Below are 17,344 nucleotides of genomic sequence, written 5' to 3'. Positions count from 1 at the left end.
CAGTGTCTTTAGTACCTTTCTGGACCTTGAAAGTGTTGATTATATTGCTGTCTATGGACGAGTTATATAGCTCTTGGATTTCATCAAAAATATCTCAATTTGTGTTCTGAAGATGAACAAAGGTCTTACGGGTTTGGAACGACATGAGGGTGAGTAATTAATGACAGAATTGTAATTTACTAGGCTTAACCCTTTAATGATTTTCATTTAAATTTAAGGAAGCTGTAGGGAGGTGGGTGCCATACATTTAATTTATTTAGTTTCCTTAACTTTTATTTTACAACTGTTCCTCCTCCTCTTCCCTAGATAAGGAAGGGTATAACAGTGACATAATCGAACTGGTATTTCACATCAGTGCGCCCGCATGATAACGGCACCATCATAATTCCACTGAAAGATCTGCAGATTTCCATTTAATTTTTTTGTTTGTCATTCATACATGCATATCTCCTAACCCACCTCTTGCATATGAGTTTCAATTGAAATTTACCATATTTGAGTTTATTCTGCAAAACTATGCAGATATTCCTCCCCAAACAGCACATAAATGTGAAAAAGTGCAGATTCTGCATGGACTACTTATCACTTATGCATGAGGAGGAAACAAGCTCATGGCGTCCGTCCAGTGGACAGTTTTGCCTTAGACCCTGTGGATCTAGACAGTCTATAGGAACAGATTGTTTAGTAAGAAGCCCTTGTAGTATTTACCATCTGTATTCTCGATCTGAAGGCTAACTTATGCCGTGGGATGTAGTATTAAATATGTGTGCTAATTCCGTTACTATTGAAATAGAAATGTAGAGTTGTGCATTTTCTGGTCTTTCTTGGAAGTATGGTGAAATCTCCTGAGAATTGCTGATGAAGGCACATATTTTGAGAGCTTTACAAGAAATCTCAGTGGATGCATTTGAAGGAACACATGAGCGCTCAAATAGAAACCAGAAAGAAGAATGTTTTACAAAATGTGGTTAAGACATGCAATCCTCTGTCCTGCATCAATGATTCATGAGGACGCAGAGGAGTGATCATAAACAGCAGAATTTAAGTCACGTTTTTGTAGATTCATCTACCGTCCAATCAGTAATGTAGGTTAACACCTACTCTAAATGTTTCCTGTTTGTTGTGAGTAACATTTAGGGTCTGTGTTGGTATTTACTCCTACATAGGAGTGTTTCTTTGACGTCTATTTTGAGTTCTGTTGCACCACATGCATTATTTAGTCCAGCTGAAATCCCTTCAAATGCACACTGTTCAGTCAGAATTGATGTAGCGGAGGCTTGCAAGTCAAGACACATGAATTTGCTTTGTTTTCAATGATTAAAGTTTGATCCCCATTCCCCACCTCTGTCAGATAGTTTGAATGTAGTTGGTGTGAAACAGCCTGGAGGACTCATTCCGGATGCACAGCACCTAAGTTTCATGCTTGGACTTCTGAAATCTGTAGCTTCAGGCACATTTTAGCTGTAGCACTGCATAACTTAAGATTATGGAAATCCAGAGCAAGACTCTGAAACCTTTACAGCGTTTTTGCTAAGCAGCTCATGACTTGACATTGAAGCCACTTCAAAGGCTCTGATAGCATCACAGCAGCTAGTGTGCAGTTCATTTGGGAATTCTGAAAAGCCTGAGACTGGAATATATAAACTGTGTCCATCCAACATTTTTATGCTTTCAATATGATGGATCTGTCCAGCTCTACATCACTGTAAAATATACAAATTCCTTATTCAATTCTGATTGAAAAGCTCTTGATTCCAGTTTTGTTTCAATTCTGATTCATATGGGTATATTTCAGTTCCATTAGGTATATTTTCATGTCCATTTTTTCTTACATTGGAAAGAAAATCAGTCTCTGCTAATGCTGAAATTATATTGGACAGTAGGGCCAGTGTTGCCAATTGCTTTCAGCTGAAAGTAGCTAAAACGGTCGCTAAATGTCACTAGATGACATCATACTGGTGAGTCTACTGATCTGTATTAATTAAATCTCGATCAGTTGGCGAGTCACGGAATCTAGATAGTTTTTCCAAGAAGTTCCTAGATTTGTCACTAGGCTTTTGAAAAAATTCTCAAAAGGGATGGAGAAGTCACTAAATCTAGCAACAAAATAGCTAAATTGGCTAGGGCTGGGTGATGCATTGAATATCTATACCTTTGCTGACAATATAAAATTAGGGAAAATAGTGAATATCGTGATAATGTTAAGTTTAGCTTATGTGTGATCTGTGAAGACTGTCAAAGGTTTTTTTTTTTTTCGTTTTTGCAGCATTGTAGCCAATCAGACATGTCTGTTGAGCGCATGAATGCAGTGGCCAATCGTGTTTCAATACCCGCTCTAAGCGCTCAAGTTTGAATCCGCGTGCTTGCTTAGTGTTCTATGCTCACAAATCCTTTCATTAAAACTGCTAGTAACGCACTGCAATGTTTCTAGATTCACAAACATATTAAAATGCGGCTTTGACTCAGAAAATGTGGTGATTGACAGTGATAACCTCACAATAACTATAACTTCAAAAAACTCACTTTGTTGTTGTTCAACCACAACTTTTTGTTGGAATATTGCACTTTTTTTCTTTTTTTTTTATATTGGCACCTTTTATTAAATATGACTAGTGTTCATTTTGCAGTAAACAATTTGTATACTTTGAAACTATAGCTGTTCCATCCAGATCATGTCTTTTTCATGGGGGGCAAATTGAAAAATCACCTTTTTTTTTATTTATAGAGCAATTTATATACACTATATGGACAAAAGTATTGTACTTGGTGATGTGAGGCTTGCATGAACCTGGCCATGGAAACCCATTCCATGAAGCTCGCGCCCCACGTTTTTTTGTGCTAATATTAATGCCAGTGGAAGTTTGGAACTCTTCTGCTATGGAATCAGCAGAGCGTTGGCAACTTTTACGCACCATGTGCTTCGGCAATCAGTGGCCCTGCTCTGAAAAAAATTTGGAAAAGTATTGAGACAATTTTTTTGCCCTGCCCTATTGGACAGTGATTCAAACTGTTTTTAATTATTCATTAAATGAAATCTGCACATGAGAGTCTTTTGTTTTGGGAAGAACACCAAAGGCCACTCACTTTTCAGGCACATATTGACCAAACCTGTCTTGTCTTAACCGTGTGACACTCCACTTAGCCAAATCCCCACTGATTCAGGACGCTGTGCTTTAGGGGGGATGGGTGCACCAGGACGAGCATGAGAAATGAGATCGCTCTGCGTGATCTGCCCAGTCAATGGAGTGTTATTCTCTAAGGAACGCTTAACCCCATTCACATTGATCAACAATCACAGGTCATTACTTATTCTATATGTTATGCAACTAAAGTCTGCTTCTTAGCATCAGGGAGCCCTGGGATAGATTTCGATGAGTCATGTGGCTTATTTTTGTTATTTATTTGTTTGCAGTATGTCTGTATAGACCCGTGAGAGCTTAGGCTCAGAATAGAGACCGTCTTACAGACTGAGCTTTCGTTAATACAGCATAGCGGTGATATCGGCCCACCATAGGCCTCAGCTGTGGGACCATTGATTGATCTGTCCTCAGGTCACATCTTGTCTTAGAGCCCACAATCACTTCCCATCTCTCAGTATAACTATTGTCGGAGATGTCTCTTGTATGGTTGAATGTATCTGACCTTATAAACCTCACTGCTGCCCACTTTTGCCTTTATTTTCAAGTTTTATTGACGTTTCTACAATGGTAATACCATAGTATTCTTTGAAGTACCTTACAGTATCATTTAAATACCATGGTATATTATTATGATAATGAAACAGTAACATAGTATGTAGTAGCCAAAGTATATGTTGCTTTAAAAAATATATTGGTTTTGCATTTATATAGCAAAATATCAAACCAAGAGTCATTTATTTCAAAGAAAAATGCCAACAGTACAAAAGTCAAAATAAGTTTAATAGTTTAAGTTATAAAACAACAGATACAGTATCAAAAATGACACTTTCTGGTTGTCAAATTAGTCAAACTGTTCACTCCGACTGGACAACTTTCCTTGAGGAGACCTGACTTCATACATCTACTAAAATGACTTTAGACCAGTTAATTAAAAGTTTGTTCTGAGAAAAGCTCAAGCACTTATTTAAAGATGTCATTGGTTTGACATCTTGTTTCTAGCGCATTGAGATTCAGACGTAGTGTCCAAAATTGTCCAGATAATTTTTGGGGCCACTGATACCAGCATTGTACCACCACACTAATTTTTTGGATGGGTATTCCTTGATATTTGTCTCTTGAGCAGCTATGACTGAGCAAATATGAACCTCTGCTTCTTTTAAACAATTTCTTAGTGAACTCATTGCAGTTTTGTTTTTGTTTAAACGCACACGTAGCACTACAATTTGATGTAATGTGAAAAAACATGAGCAAATAAATGGCCCACATATCACTGTCTAGTCATTCATGACCTGCTATGAGAGATTAGACTGTGTATTTGTGTATTTAGTTAACTTTGCTCCTGCAGATTATCCACCAGATTTGCAGTGTAGTAGGAATGCTGGGAACTCCACTGAGACCTCTCTAATGGGTCACATGACCATAGCCTCCGGGGAAATGGCGAGGTGACATCTGCTTCCTGATCTGCACTTTCATGCCGCAACACGCCCCGGCTGAACACGACAACGCATGGAAACGCATAAAAACAACACACCATGCATCAGTTTAACACAAGTAACTGCTTGTTTAGAAAATACTGAGCTAGTTTAAGAAATTGTCACTCGATTCAACTCAAGTGACTTCCTTCCTGCGTAGTGCTTCAGCGACAATAGGTCCTTCACATCCACATGTTTTTGTGAAATCTTTATACTTAGACTTTGGCCCGTACATGAAGCAAACGATAAGACTGGCAAACGCATGGAATGCGTCTTAAATGTAAGCGAGCCTGCGGGCCTGTCCTGTGGTGAATAGCTCTTTGTTTAGCCGCAGAACCCCCTTAAATGGGGTGGCTGCTGATTGTAGCTGCCATTGAATGCCTTACAATGAGTTGGGTGACATACTTGAGCGAGAGAGGGTGGGGAATGGGAATGAGTGGGATTGAAAGCCCTGTCGGCAGGTTGTGCTGTTGTGCCACCTGGTGGTGAGGCAACACGTTTAAGTCCAATGTGTTGATGGTCATCTATATCTCTGGGTCAGATGGTGCAGATGGTCCGCTGCTGGGCGTACATTTCTGTGAATGGCCTCAGTGGGTTTGTGGGGCAGCGAGTGTTTGTGACCTGATTCTCTCGCCGGTCAAAGCTGTTAGCGCAATTGATTCGTTTTCATCTCTATTCTCCCAGCTCTGTTGTAGTAGCCCAACAGTCTGAGTCAGTGGCGTGTTGAGTTTCACAGAGTGATATCCAGCGTCTGACCACTTTGTGGATCTCTAATGTGCACAAAAGCCAGCATTTTGTTAGTTGTTAACTATACAAATGAATAAGTAAGCATGTAGTCATTTAAATTATGCTAACATTTAGGGATCTCCCCAAAGGGCTGTTTGTCTTATTCACAGGTTGGCCTTCATGAGGCTTAAACCAGCAACCTTCTGGTTATGAGCCATATAACGCAATAATGCTTGTAACTCATCGCCCTGAAATAGTATTACACTCTTTCCTATTTCCAACCCATAAAATGTCCATATTACTGATTTTGAAGCTATATATTTTTTTCGTTTACTTTGTTATATACACTACCATTCAAAAGTTTGGTGTCTGTAAGATTTTACCATTTTTAAAAGAAGTTTCTCACACTTTTTCTTACACTCACCAAGGCTGCATTTATTTGATCAAAAATACATTAAGAACGGTTATGTTGTGAAATATTATTACAATTTCAAAAACTGTTTTCTGTTTGAATATGTTTTAAGATGTAATTTATTTATTCCTGTGATGAATTTTCAGCATCATTACTCCAGTCTTCAGTGTGTCACATGATCCTTTAGAAATCATTCTAATATGCTGATTTTTTTCATCAGTGTTGGGGAAAAAAAAAGTTGTGCTGCTTAATATTTTTGTGGAAACCATGATTTTTCAGGATTCCTTGATAAATAGAAATAAAAAATCTTACTCTCCCCAAACTTTTGAATGGTGGTATTAAATATTTGTTGTATTTCCAGTAGCTGAATGACGGTTATGATTATGATGACTGAATTTTCCTTTTTTGACTCTTTCTCCAAGTGCCTCTAGTTGGGAATGACTGATGTATATCAGTTTCCTGAATGATCTGTGACTTATTCACTGTTATTTAATAGGTCATTTCATGTGTGTTCAGTTGTGTTATCTTCTTCCGGCTGTGTGCAGGGTTTGAGAAATTACTGACCTATTCCTCAGGGTTACCACGGCTCTACTGAAAGTCTCAATTCCCCTGTCCCCTCCTCCTTATGCTTCTCTTTCTTTGTATCCTTACAGCGCTGGCATTGCTGTTGGTTTCTACGGGAACGGTGAGACCTGTGACGGCGTGAATCGACTGACTTACTCACTCCGTCATGCCAACCGCACCGTGTCAGGAGTGCAGAGACTGGTGAGGCACTGATGCACACTGGGTTATGTTCACATGGTGCTCTATCCCTCCAAAACACACCAGAGCTTGACATTCTCACTGACATACTTACAGCTGTTACACTGTGTGATCCTTATCTCATGAGAAAAGAGCTTACAAAGCAAATGTGTTTGTGTGTCTGTAGGTGTCAGAAAGTACATCAGCTCAGAGCCAGACTGTGGACGAGAATCTTCAGCTACTAAAGGACCAGTATGCAAAGCATACAGACTACCTGTCCATCATACAGAAACTGCAGGATCAGCGGGCTGAGCTGGTTCGTCAGATGGCTGACATTCCTTTTTGGAACAACCTCAGCATCTCCTTGGAGGATCTGGCAACCCAGATTGAACTATATGACTGGTACAGGTACGTACATTCATATCTGTCACAGAAAGAGATCAGTGAAAGAAATATGTAGGCATGTCACACTTTCCAAACTAAAAATAATAATAAAAAAATACAGATTTCAGTACCTGAGTGCAAGTATTTATACATTGATTTCTTTTTGACAAAAATAGCACAAAATAAGACACTTACTAAAAAAGATTAAATATGTTATTTGTTTACCTGCATGTCATGTGACCATTAACCGGCATCAGAGAACTGTGAACATATGAATGTGGTGTTTTTGAAGTATTAACTTAAAATCTCAAATATTGACTTAAAATATTTTAAATATTAAAATTTTATTATATCAATATTAAAATAACTGAAATTTTGGTGTTGTGACAACCCTGAAACACATTATGAAGTGTACTTTTCATTTGTGTAAAACCTTTCTAACATCCAAAAAAAGAAAAAAGCTCTCAAAAGATTTCTGTCTCACAGAAGTTGTTAACAGTGCACTCTCAGAGAAAATAAAAATTAGTATTCTGTGCACTCGCTGCCTCTTTCCACCTTTTGTCGACCATTTACATTTCTCAGTGAAAGAAATTGCCATGGGGTCCGTTAGTTTGCCTAAAAACAGTCAAATAAGTTTCATTCCAGGCTTCCATAACAGGATAATCCCATGAAACCAAACATTTTTGGTATTGATTCACAAAATTTACATTTTCTGTATGTAAATGGAGCTTGCTTTTACAATAGCTTCCACCTTTATGCCATCTAGCAGCAACCCCTAACATCGTGATGGAAAGTTTGCACAAGTAATCTTCAAAACATGTAAAAATCTTATTCATTAGGGCATGTACATTTAAATAGAAATGTTATGAAACTTAGGCTATATTTTCAGGTATATATAAGCATATACTACTGTTCAAAAGTTTGGGGTCTGTCACCAAGGCTGTTAAACAATAAAATATCATTAGTTTAAAGTAATTGTTTTCTATTTATTTTAATGTCATTTGACAGAGCTGAATTTTCAGCATCATTACTCCAGTCTTCAGTGCCACATGATCCTTCAGAAATCATTCTAATATGATGATTTACAAGAAGCATTTCTTCTTATCAGTGTTGAAAACAGTTGCTGCTTAATATTTTTGTGGAAACAGTGATACATTTTTTAGGATTGTTTAATGAAAGTTCATTTATTTGAAATAGAAATCTATTGTAACATTATAAACAATAAATTTAATGCATCCTTGCTGAATGAAGGATGTGGTAGTGTATTTCGTATATTTAAATGTGCAAGAGACAGCTGATCTGTTAGTGTTAGTGACATGAACGCTGTAGAATTTGCTGCGGTTTAAATGTATTATGTTAATGTGTTGTCATCATTAGGTGGCTGGGCTACCTGGGTCTGCTGCTGTTTGATGTGCTTATTTGCCTGCTGGTGCTCTTCGGTCTCATCCGCAACTCCAAAGGAACTCTGATTGGGTAAGACGGTTCATATGGATGTGTCTTTGGGTCATGAGTTGGTACACCAGGGAAAATAAAGCCTCAGTGCTTATAGAAACTAGCAAATGGCCAGCAATATTTGATCCGCTCCAGTTTCTGACTCACAAAGGTTTTTAAACTGTCAGGAAGCCATCCACTCGATGACACTCCATGGGGCTGTGATGAATGATTTCTGACTCTCAGTTAAAGCAGTTACACCAGATTGATTTATGAAATGTTAGTTATTCTCTTATGTTTAGCTCCAACAAAGAAAGTATAATGTCTCTTTTGCTCTGATTTCCCCCCCTCTGGGAAGTTTAATTCCGAGACGCTGCAGAAAAACAGAAGAATGAGCAGCGTGACAATCTCAAACATAGCTCAAAACTGAGTCACTTTAGCTCTGTTTCAAAACCACTCTATATAAAGTACCTCGCCACACAACCTCATGTAAAGTGCTAAGAGACTTGACACACCAATAGAGTTTGATGTTAGCATGTTGCTAAGCTAACAACGTAATAGAGTGCAACACTGTCCACCCACTTTTTCAGCAGCCTTGGTTCCAGATGTATCTTTCCCATAGGGATAGATGCATAGTTAGATACACTTCGTTAAAGAGTTATAAGCCCTGAACCAAAGCAACCAGCTACGAGGTTAATCACAACATTGCAAACTATAATTTGAATCAATGTACTTGAAAATCAGACAAACTGTCTCATTAAGCATTGTGAATGACATACTTGATTAAAAATATGCATATACACAAAAAATTAAGTATTTTGAGTGCGTAGGGAGACTGACTCATTTGTCCCAGTGCTTCATGGGAGTTTTGCTGGATTTGCTTGTCCTGATAGGTGCAGATTTCTTTATTTTCTCACCAGGATTTCTGTTCTTAAAGGATTAGTTCACTTTAAAATGAAAATTACCTAATGATTTACTCACCCTCAACCATCCTAGGTGTGTATGACTTTCTTCTCTCTGATGAACACAATCGGAGAAATATTAATAAATATCCTGATGCATCCAAGCTTTATAATGGCAATAAACGAGTTTGAAGCATAAGAAAGTGCCTCCATCCATCCATCAAAAACGTACTCCACATGGCTCCGGCTAATAAAGGCAAAGCGATGCGTTTGTGTAAGAAAAATATCCATATTTAACAAGTTATAAAGTAAAATATCTAGCTTCCGCCAGACTGCCTTCCATATTTAACTTACGAAAAAAGTGTAACTGAAGCTAGTGATTTTACTTCATAACTTGTTAAATACGGATTTTTTTTTTTTTTTTTTTTTTTTTTTTACACAAAGGCAGGACAAAATTCAAAACACAAAATTAATTTCACTATGGAGGGAGGTAATGGGATTTTTAAATTTGGAACCCGGCTGTTGCATGCTATACTATACTATACTATAATATACTATAATATAAGACTCTCCATAACATACTGTGAACATTATAGAGAGTCTGTCTCTGGATGGACACTTTCTGTTGCATGTTTGGGTACACCGGAGTACCTCAGGTGCGTGTTGTGGGACCAATCATGTTCTGTCATTTAGTAGATTGTCTACAACTCTTCAACTAGCCCTGCCAAAAAACACGGATAGAGCCATTGTGTCTCTTTGTTCGTCGTTAACCTGCCGTGTCTTATAGGAGGGAGCAGTGCATTGTTTCCCCCGGGCTAGAGCTCACATTAAAGCCTGGCGTCTCTATCCTGTAGCTGGCTCACCGATTTCCTCTGGCTTGTCTTGCTCATATGTTCAGACATTTAACATTTTGCATTTACATTATATAGAAAAAAATCCGTTTGACTTGAGGCCGTGTCAGAAGGTAAATGTCAAGGTATTGATTTGCTCAGTAATAAGTTGCTACTGCTAAAATCTTCAGGTTGATCTAGTTCACTCCTGACTCAAGGCATTGCATGATACCGTGATGTTATCCTACGGTTTGATTTGGCCTTAGTTTAAAGGTACAGGTGGAGCCATAATGTTCATTAATGTACAGTAATAAAATCACAATCTATTTGATGTCTGTTTTTTTTTTTTTTCTAGAAGACAATTTTTATACTGCAAAAACTGTCATTTTTGTTCAAAATTCAGAACTTTTGTCTTGTTTTCCATTAAAATATATAAACATCCATAAGATAAATGTACTTGAAGCAAAATATTTTAACATGTTTTAGTTAAGTATTAAATAATTTTATTACAATAAAATAATAATAGTGTGTATGTGTGTATACTTTTTATTTAATTTTGTTAATATTATTTAATATTATTATTTAATTCTATAATATATTATTATTGTTATTATTTGCAGTCTTCAATTCTGCGATGTTGAATATGCTCAGATATGACTGTTAGATGTTTTGGTGAAGTTTGTTTTACACAAATATGATACTCATAATATAACAACATGCTATATGGATGATTGCAATAAATGTGTGCTTATTACTTGATGGTTTTTAATCCGACTGTTGCCTCTATCATTTTATCACCATTAAATTTGGAAAATTGTAGTGGGATATGAAGGGTTTTCCCCAGCAGAAACACCCCTTTGAGGGGTTTCCAACCATTTAAACGATCACGATATGTATAAACTGTATATGATGATGGTTTAGATAATCATTATCTTTGTTCTCTCAGGGTGTGTTTTCTGGGTGTGTTGGCGCTGGTAATCAGCTGGAGCTCACTGGGTCTGGAACTGACTGTCTCCTCGGTGAGTGTCTCCATGGCAACACTACTCCACACAGAGGCAGGGCAGTATTGTAGTGATGCTTCCTCTTATGATCTCTCCTGCACATGCTCGAGCTATATCTGTGGATTTACCTAAAGCAGCCAGTAATAGCTTATGTCTGTGATTAGCAGCCTGTTTAGCAAAGTTATACCTGCTTTAAAGGGGTGATATCATGCCATTTTTTTTTTTTTTGGTAGATGTACTCTAATACTCACAATGCAAATCTCTTTCCCCAGTCCACCTGGGACATTTATAGAAATTGCCGTGATTGTGAGTGACGTCAGAACCATGAGCACATCAACAACCGACCATGTTTACATTTCAACATATCATATTTATCATTAAGCAAATTAACAGGGAGAGTTCAGCAATTTCATGTGACTACTTTTACTAAATTCACACAAAAACATAAGAGGTCAGTTACATATTAGGATTGTACAAACCTCAAAATCAACTAGTCAGTGGGTTTCCTGCTACTGTTTGGCAAATCGTTTGTATGGAAGCCCCTGTATGATAGGGATGAGAGGTTTTCTTGCTGGTGCAAAATGCAATGAAACAGAATTTAGGGATCTCAAGGTTTGTTTATTTTATTTTTTTTAAAGTAAGACTATTTTTAACTTGGCATGCCATAATAAAAATGCAGCGATTGTCAACCAACTAAAGCACAGCAAGCTGTCAGGACGACAGTGATTTAATTAGCATTAAAAACACTACCATTCAAAAGTTTGAGGTCCGTAAAATGGTTTTGAATGTTTTTGAAAAGCCTCTTATGCTGCATTTGATCAAAAATACAGTAAAAACAGTAATATTGTGAAACTTTTTACAATTAAAAATAACCATTTTCTATTATAATATATTTTTGATTTTTCAGCATCATTACTTCAGTGTCACATGATCCTTCAGAATATGATGATTTGCTGCTCAAGAAATGTTTCTTATCAATATTTTTGTGGAAATCATGATACTTTTTTTTTTTTTTTCAGGAAAGTTTAAAAGAAAAATAGAAATCTGTCAGTTTTGATTAATTTAATGAATAAACTGTCTGTAGAGAATGCAATCAATGGTCCTGAAAAACTTTTCTGAACTTCAGGGAAAAATAAAATGCTATAAAGTGTAGAATATACTCTTTTAATGTTCATCGTTTGCTTTTCTCTCTCATTTTAGGGCTTCAGTGACTTCTGTGCGGCACCTGACATGTACATTAACGAGGTGTCAGAGCAGTACGCGCTTATCAAGAAAGGTATGTTTTATTTCACTCCTTTTCTTTGAAATCACACAGATATTACCATTTTCTCTTTCTTCCACCTCCTGCTGATTTGTGAGTAAGACACCCTGTGAATCACTTACGAGTCTGTCTGAATTTAGACTGTCCTACACCTCCTGACGGAGGAGTGTGTTCTCTGAGGAATGAACAGTCACGCAGGCTTTCATTTCCTGTTGGCTCAGAGAGGAAGCGTTCCATCTGACTTTCTCTTCCTCATTTAATCAGCATTACTCAACACAGCAGTTCCTCTTCAAAGTGACCTTATTATCCACAGGAGGCTGGATGCTCTCAGTAAATCAGAGGGCAGAAACAACTGTGTGGGTGTTATCCCCCCAGCCTGTGTTTGTTTTGCGCGCCCGAGCCTTCCTCTTTGGGTGGCCGGAGCAGGAACATACATTCTGGTCAAGCCTAATCGAGGTGAACTCAGGGTTCTTCCCATTGGAAAGTGGTCTTCCTATGACTTATTCCCTGAAAAGGAAGCATTTTCACTGGCTTGAACATGTGTGAATCCTATTTAAGAGGACCTGTTATGCTTCTTTATGTTTTCAACTTTCAGTTGATGAATGACCTCTTAGTTAATGACCCCCAGCATTGGTGTACTTCTGAATGCATGTGAAGCCCTATATGCTTTAGTGTAGCATAAGCAGGTTCAATATGTCAACTTTGGCCTAGGTTATGATTAATCAATTTGTTGGTCAGCTGTGAAGAGAAGACTTACAGCAAAGAGAACTTCTGGAGAACAGAATACAGGAGAGAGATAAGAGGAGAGGAAGAGAAAACTGCTGAAGGATGGGGATGATAAACCATGTGACTCTCAGCTTCACACACCCATGAAATTGTGTCTTCTGGGCTCTATTCTTATCTTTGTTCTTCCTATCTTCAGTCTTTCTCTCATTTGCTCTAAATAACTCCTTAAAGGGATAGTTCACCCAAAATTGAACATTGTGCCATTATTACTCACCCTAATATAATTTCAATTTGTTTTTTTTTTTTTTTTTTTTTGTTTTTTGTTTTTTTTGTTTTTTTGTCTGTGCAATTAAAAAGAATTAAGATTGTTTTACCCAGACTTTTTCTGTCTAACCCGGTTCATAGTGACCATGTGCAGTCAAGCTCCAAAAATGACAATAAATAAATAAATAAATTTAAAATCAAGTTTAAAAAGTTTTTTGAGGCAGTATTGTTGTAAATTAAAACTAAAACCATTAAAACATTTTTTTGTTAATTGAAATAAAGCTGAAAGAAAATTAGATAATTAGATAAATATTGGATAAAAAACGTAGATGAAACAAAGATTAGAATGTTTAATGGCAGCTAACTGAAATAATGTTTAAGTTGAGGTACTAAAATACTAGAACTAAAACTGAAATTAAATAAAATCAATTCTAAATAGAAATATTAAAAAAAATACAAAAGCACAAATTACAAATTAAAATGAAAACTGAAAATATAAAAATAAAAGCTAATGTAAAATATTAATACTATATTAGTATGTAAATAATACTAAAATAACTCGGTTCTTAAGTTACATAACTGTGTGAGGAAGAAAAAAGCTAAATTAAATTGTAACCACACCACTGAATCGGTAAGTTGAACTAGAAAGGCAGATCAGTCCGATCCGTGAACCGGATGAACTAGTTCATAAAGAACTTGCTCAAAAAATAAATAAATAAAAACTATTCAACTCAGTGACTCATTACTTGGTTTAACAGCTCACTGAAGGGGTACATTTTCATTGAAAATGACGGTAACACTTCAGTATGGGGAACACATATAAACTATTAACTACGACTTTTGCCTCAATAAACAACTCATTTACTGCTTATTAATAGTTAGTAAGGTAGTTGTTAAGTTTAGGTATTGGGTAGGATTAAGAATGTAGAATAAGGTCATGCAGAATAAGGCATTAATATGTGTTTAATAAGTACTAGTAAACAGCCAATATTCTATTAATATGCATGCTAATAAGCAACTAGTTAAAAGACCCTAAAATAAAGTGTTACCAAAATGACAAATTTTAATCTGTCCCTTAAACAAAACTATCATATGATTTCAGAAGACTTGGAATAGAGCAGACAAGTCATTTGGATACTTTTATGGTGGTTTTTAGAGCTTGTCAGACATGATCACCAATGACTATTGTGCAGAGAAAAAGACTTTAAAAAAAGAAAAAAAGATCAATGTCATGGTTCAAGGAGTCTAAGTTGGACAGTTGTGATAAAAGATTGGTGAATTATGATTCCTTCCTCAGAAAATCTATTTTGTGAGTGGGATTTCAGAATTTGTTGCACTACTCCAGAATAAAAATAGTCTTCAAATAACATTTGGAGCAGTGATTCAGCCGGAAGCATTAATAGATGGAAACTACAGAGAAAGTGATCAGTGAAGCTTTGAGTGTGTTGCTTCTGGCCATCGCTGTCCTAGACTCATGAGTCATCCTATTGCGATTCCCCAGAATAGAACCAAGACATCTCTGTATCTCTATACATCTCTGTACAAATAGCACGCATGTCCCTGTGCCATCATGTTTCTTCTGTGAGGAAAGCCTCAATATGTATTCCAGCATGTCTTCTGTGCTGTGGTGTTTAATACATGTCTAGTTGTTTAAAGAGGCCATATGGACCCTTTTTACAGACTGCTATGCATTTATGCAGTAATTAAAATCATAAATCTAGCAAACTTTTTAACATTTTAAGATTTTTATTATAGTCATATAACATTATACTTTTTATATTAGCCTGGCATTACCAAAAAAAAAAAAAAAAGGTAGTAAACTGCTGCGAATTTGCAATGTCATGAAAACACAATAGTGGGTGTTTTTTAACGTAGCGAAAATTTACATTTTGAAATGTGTAACAGGGTCCTTTTTTTTTTTTTTAATTTCCTTACAGCAAAAAACTTTTAAAATAAGGGTGGATTTACACGACAACAATGTACTAAAAACAGAAAAGTTTTTCCATTGCGTTTTCTTGCGTATATACAACAACGTTGTCAAAACAATCCCCGTTAACATTGATCTGCAAAAACGACTAAAAACGCTGTATTATTCACGCCATGGCAGTTATTGGCGATGTCACTTTGTAAAGAAACACTCCGCGCCTATAGACTGGACAGGTAATCGAATTGGTATCGTATTCAAAAACTTGCACTTTGAAACCCGTTTTCAAAAGTTTGCGTTTTCAGGCCCCTAAATGTTAATGAACGGCCAAAACCAATAAAAAGTTGTTTTTAGTGTCGTTTAAACCGCCCTTTAGACTGAATGCTTTTGCTACTTCAATATGTAAATCCTCATTATTATTATTATTGGCTAACCAACTAATCTTTCAGAAGGCCGTCACGTAGATGCGATGTTTATCCACATTGCATCTACGTGACAGTCACTCAATGTTGATTTCAAACCCAGAAGATGAAAAAAGTCCAAACATACCTCTACTTTTATTGGGGAAAGCATTTAATATAATCCTATAATTGTCTTGCGTTATGTACACCATTTACTCATCTGATAGCGTCTCAGAGGAATGTTAAATTTTATGATCGTCATTGAAGAAAAGCAGTAAAACCCTTCATAAATAAGATCTGTCAGTGTTTTGGCATGTTTCCTGCCTCGTGTGAATCAGGATCTTTTACAGCCTGCAGTCATCGCAGCGTGAGTGGGATTTAAATCTCAGCCTCCTCTCGGATCGTGTTTGGAAGTCGCTCCATTGTCTTTGTTTCATAAAGGCATCACCAGTCACCCAATATTGCATCCAATTACTGGAGGTCATTCACACATGACATGTAAGACTATGGGGCCCTGGCACTCAGACTGAATACTATTACAACCTATAAATCCAGCCATGAACTACACTACCACACTATAAACTTCAGACTTTTGTATACAGCCATCCATGGATATAATTGAGAGGCCACTTTATTCCCCTCATCATTGCCATAATTATACCATTTATATGGCAATCAGGGAGGCCGGTTGTATGGGACGGGAGAATTGGCTTGTTCATAAGCAAGTTTTACAGGCACCACTGCTGGCACTTATCCTTGTGACTGCTGCCATGTGCGTGTCCACGTGTGTGATGATAGTGATGAAAGCATCACTCCTCCTCCTCAACAAACCCACTGCTCTGACGCATGTATCTGTTTTTAATTCGCATCCACGCAACCTGCTGCAAGCTGCGCATGAAGATGGCCCAAGACTCCATCTGCGTTGGCGTGTGGAGGTTTGTGAGAGGACTGTGCGAATTAGTATTTCCTGTGCAGAAATAGAAAGTGGGTTTTTTAAAACCCTGCAGTCTGGATATTTATTGCATGTTCATTTTAATCAACACTACTGCTCATAAAATAAAATTAAGCAGCACAGCTGTTTTCAACATTTATCATTAGAAATATTTCGAATTAGCATACAGTTTCCATATTATGGGAATCAAAATCATGACCTTGACTACCGTCAAGCTGCATTGTTTGAGGTACTAACCCTAGCACTGCTTTTAAGGAGGTATTCAGGTCTTTTTTTTTTTTTTTTTTTTTTTCCTCTCCAGTCCTCCTAATAATGCACTCTTCAAACGTGATTATGTGATTTCTCTTCACGTTTGCTGAAAGTAGTAGCTGCATTAAGCTATGCTGTCCGCTGTTAAAAGCTTCACTCCTTTTTCTACCATCCCAACACTTTTCATTCTAGTGATATTATAAATGATAATATAAACTACAACCAAATATGGCACCCATACTGATACACATTTACTGGCAATTATATGCAATTATTAATGTCCAGTTATTGAGTGAGATTTGAACTTGCAGCCTCCTGCCCCTAAGGCAAGGGTTATTCCTGAGCACCCCTAAGACTGAAAGCCTTCAGTCTTATTCCTTTATTAAATATGTTGGCTATTGTTTTATTGTTTTCAGCTACCAATAAGCGTGTTCTCGTCTTAATTTTAACACATTTTATCATGTCTAAATCCGTTCCACAGATTTTCCTCTGATATCGGTGCAAAAAAATCTGGTCTAGTCTAGGATT

General features: G+C 36.9%; 1 protein-coding gene across 1 annotated transcript in view; it reads left to right on the top strand.

Annotated features, from left to right (window-relative positions):
- The window catches only part of ttyh3a (tweety family member 3a), a 68,240-nt gene that overhangs the window by 25,865 nt on the left and 25,031 nt on the right, over positions 1-17,344 (top strand). The window contains exons 3-7 of the mRNA XM_051886387.1: positions 6,404-6,515; positions 6,679-6,899; positions 8,253-8,348; positions 10,985-11,057; positions 12,240-12,315. Coding sequence (XP_051742347.1) covers positions 6,404-6,515; positions 6,679-6,899; positions 8,253-8,348; positions 10,985-11,057; positions 12,240-12,315 — 578 coding nt within the window. The remainder of the gene's footprint in view (positions 1-6,403; positions 6,516-6,678; positions 6,900-8,252; positions 8,349-10,984; positions 11,058-12,239; positions 12,316-17,344) is intronic.

This window comes from Ctenopharyngodon idella, chromosome 3 (assembly GCF_019924925.1).
Source record: "Ctenopharyngodon idella isolate HZGC_01 chromosome 3, HZGC01, whole genome shotgun sequence".
NCBI classification, from domain to species: Eukaryota; Metazoa; Chordata; class Actinopteri; order Cypriniformes; family Xenocyprididae; genus Ctenopharyngodon; species Ctenopharyngodon idella.
Note: the sequence above shows the minus strand (reverse complement) of the source record. Positions and strands in the feature narration are given on the sequence as shown.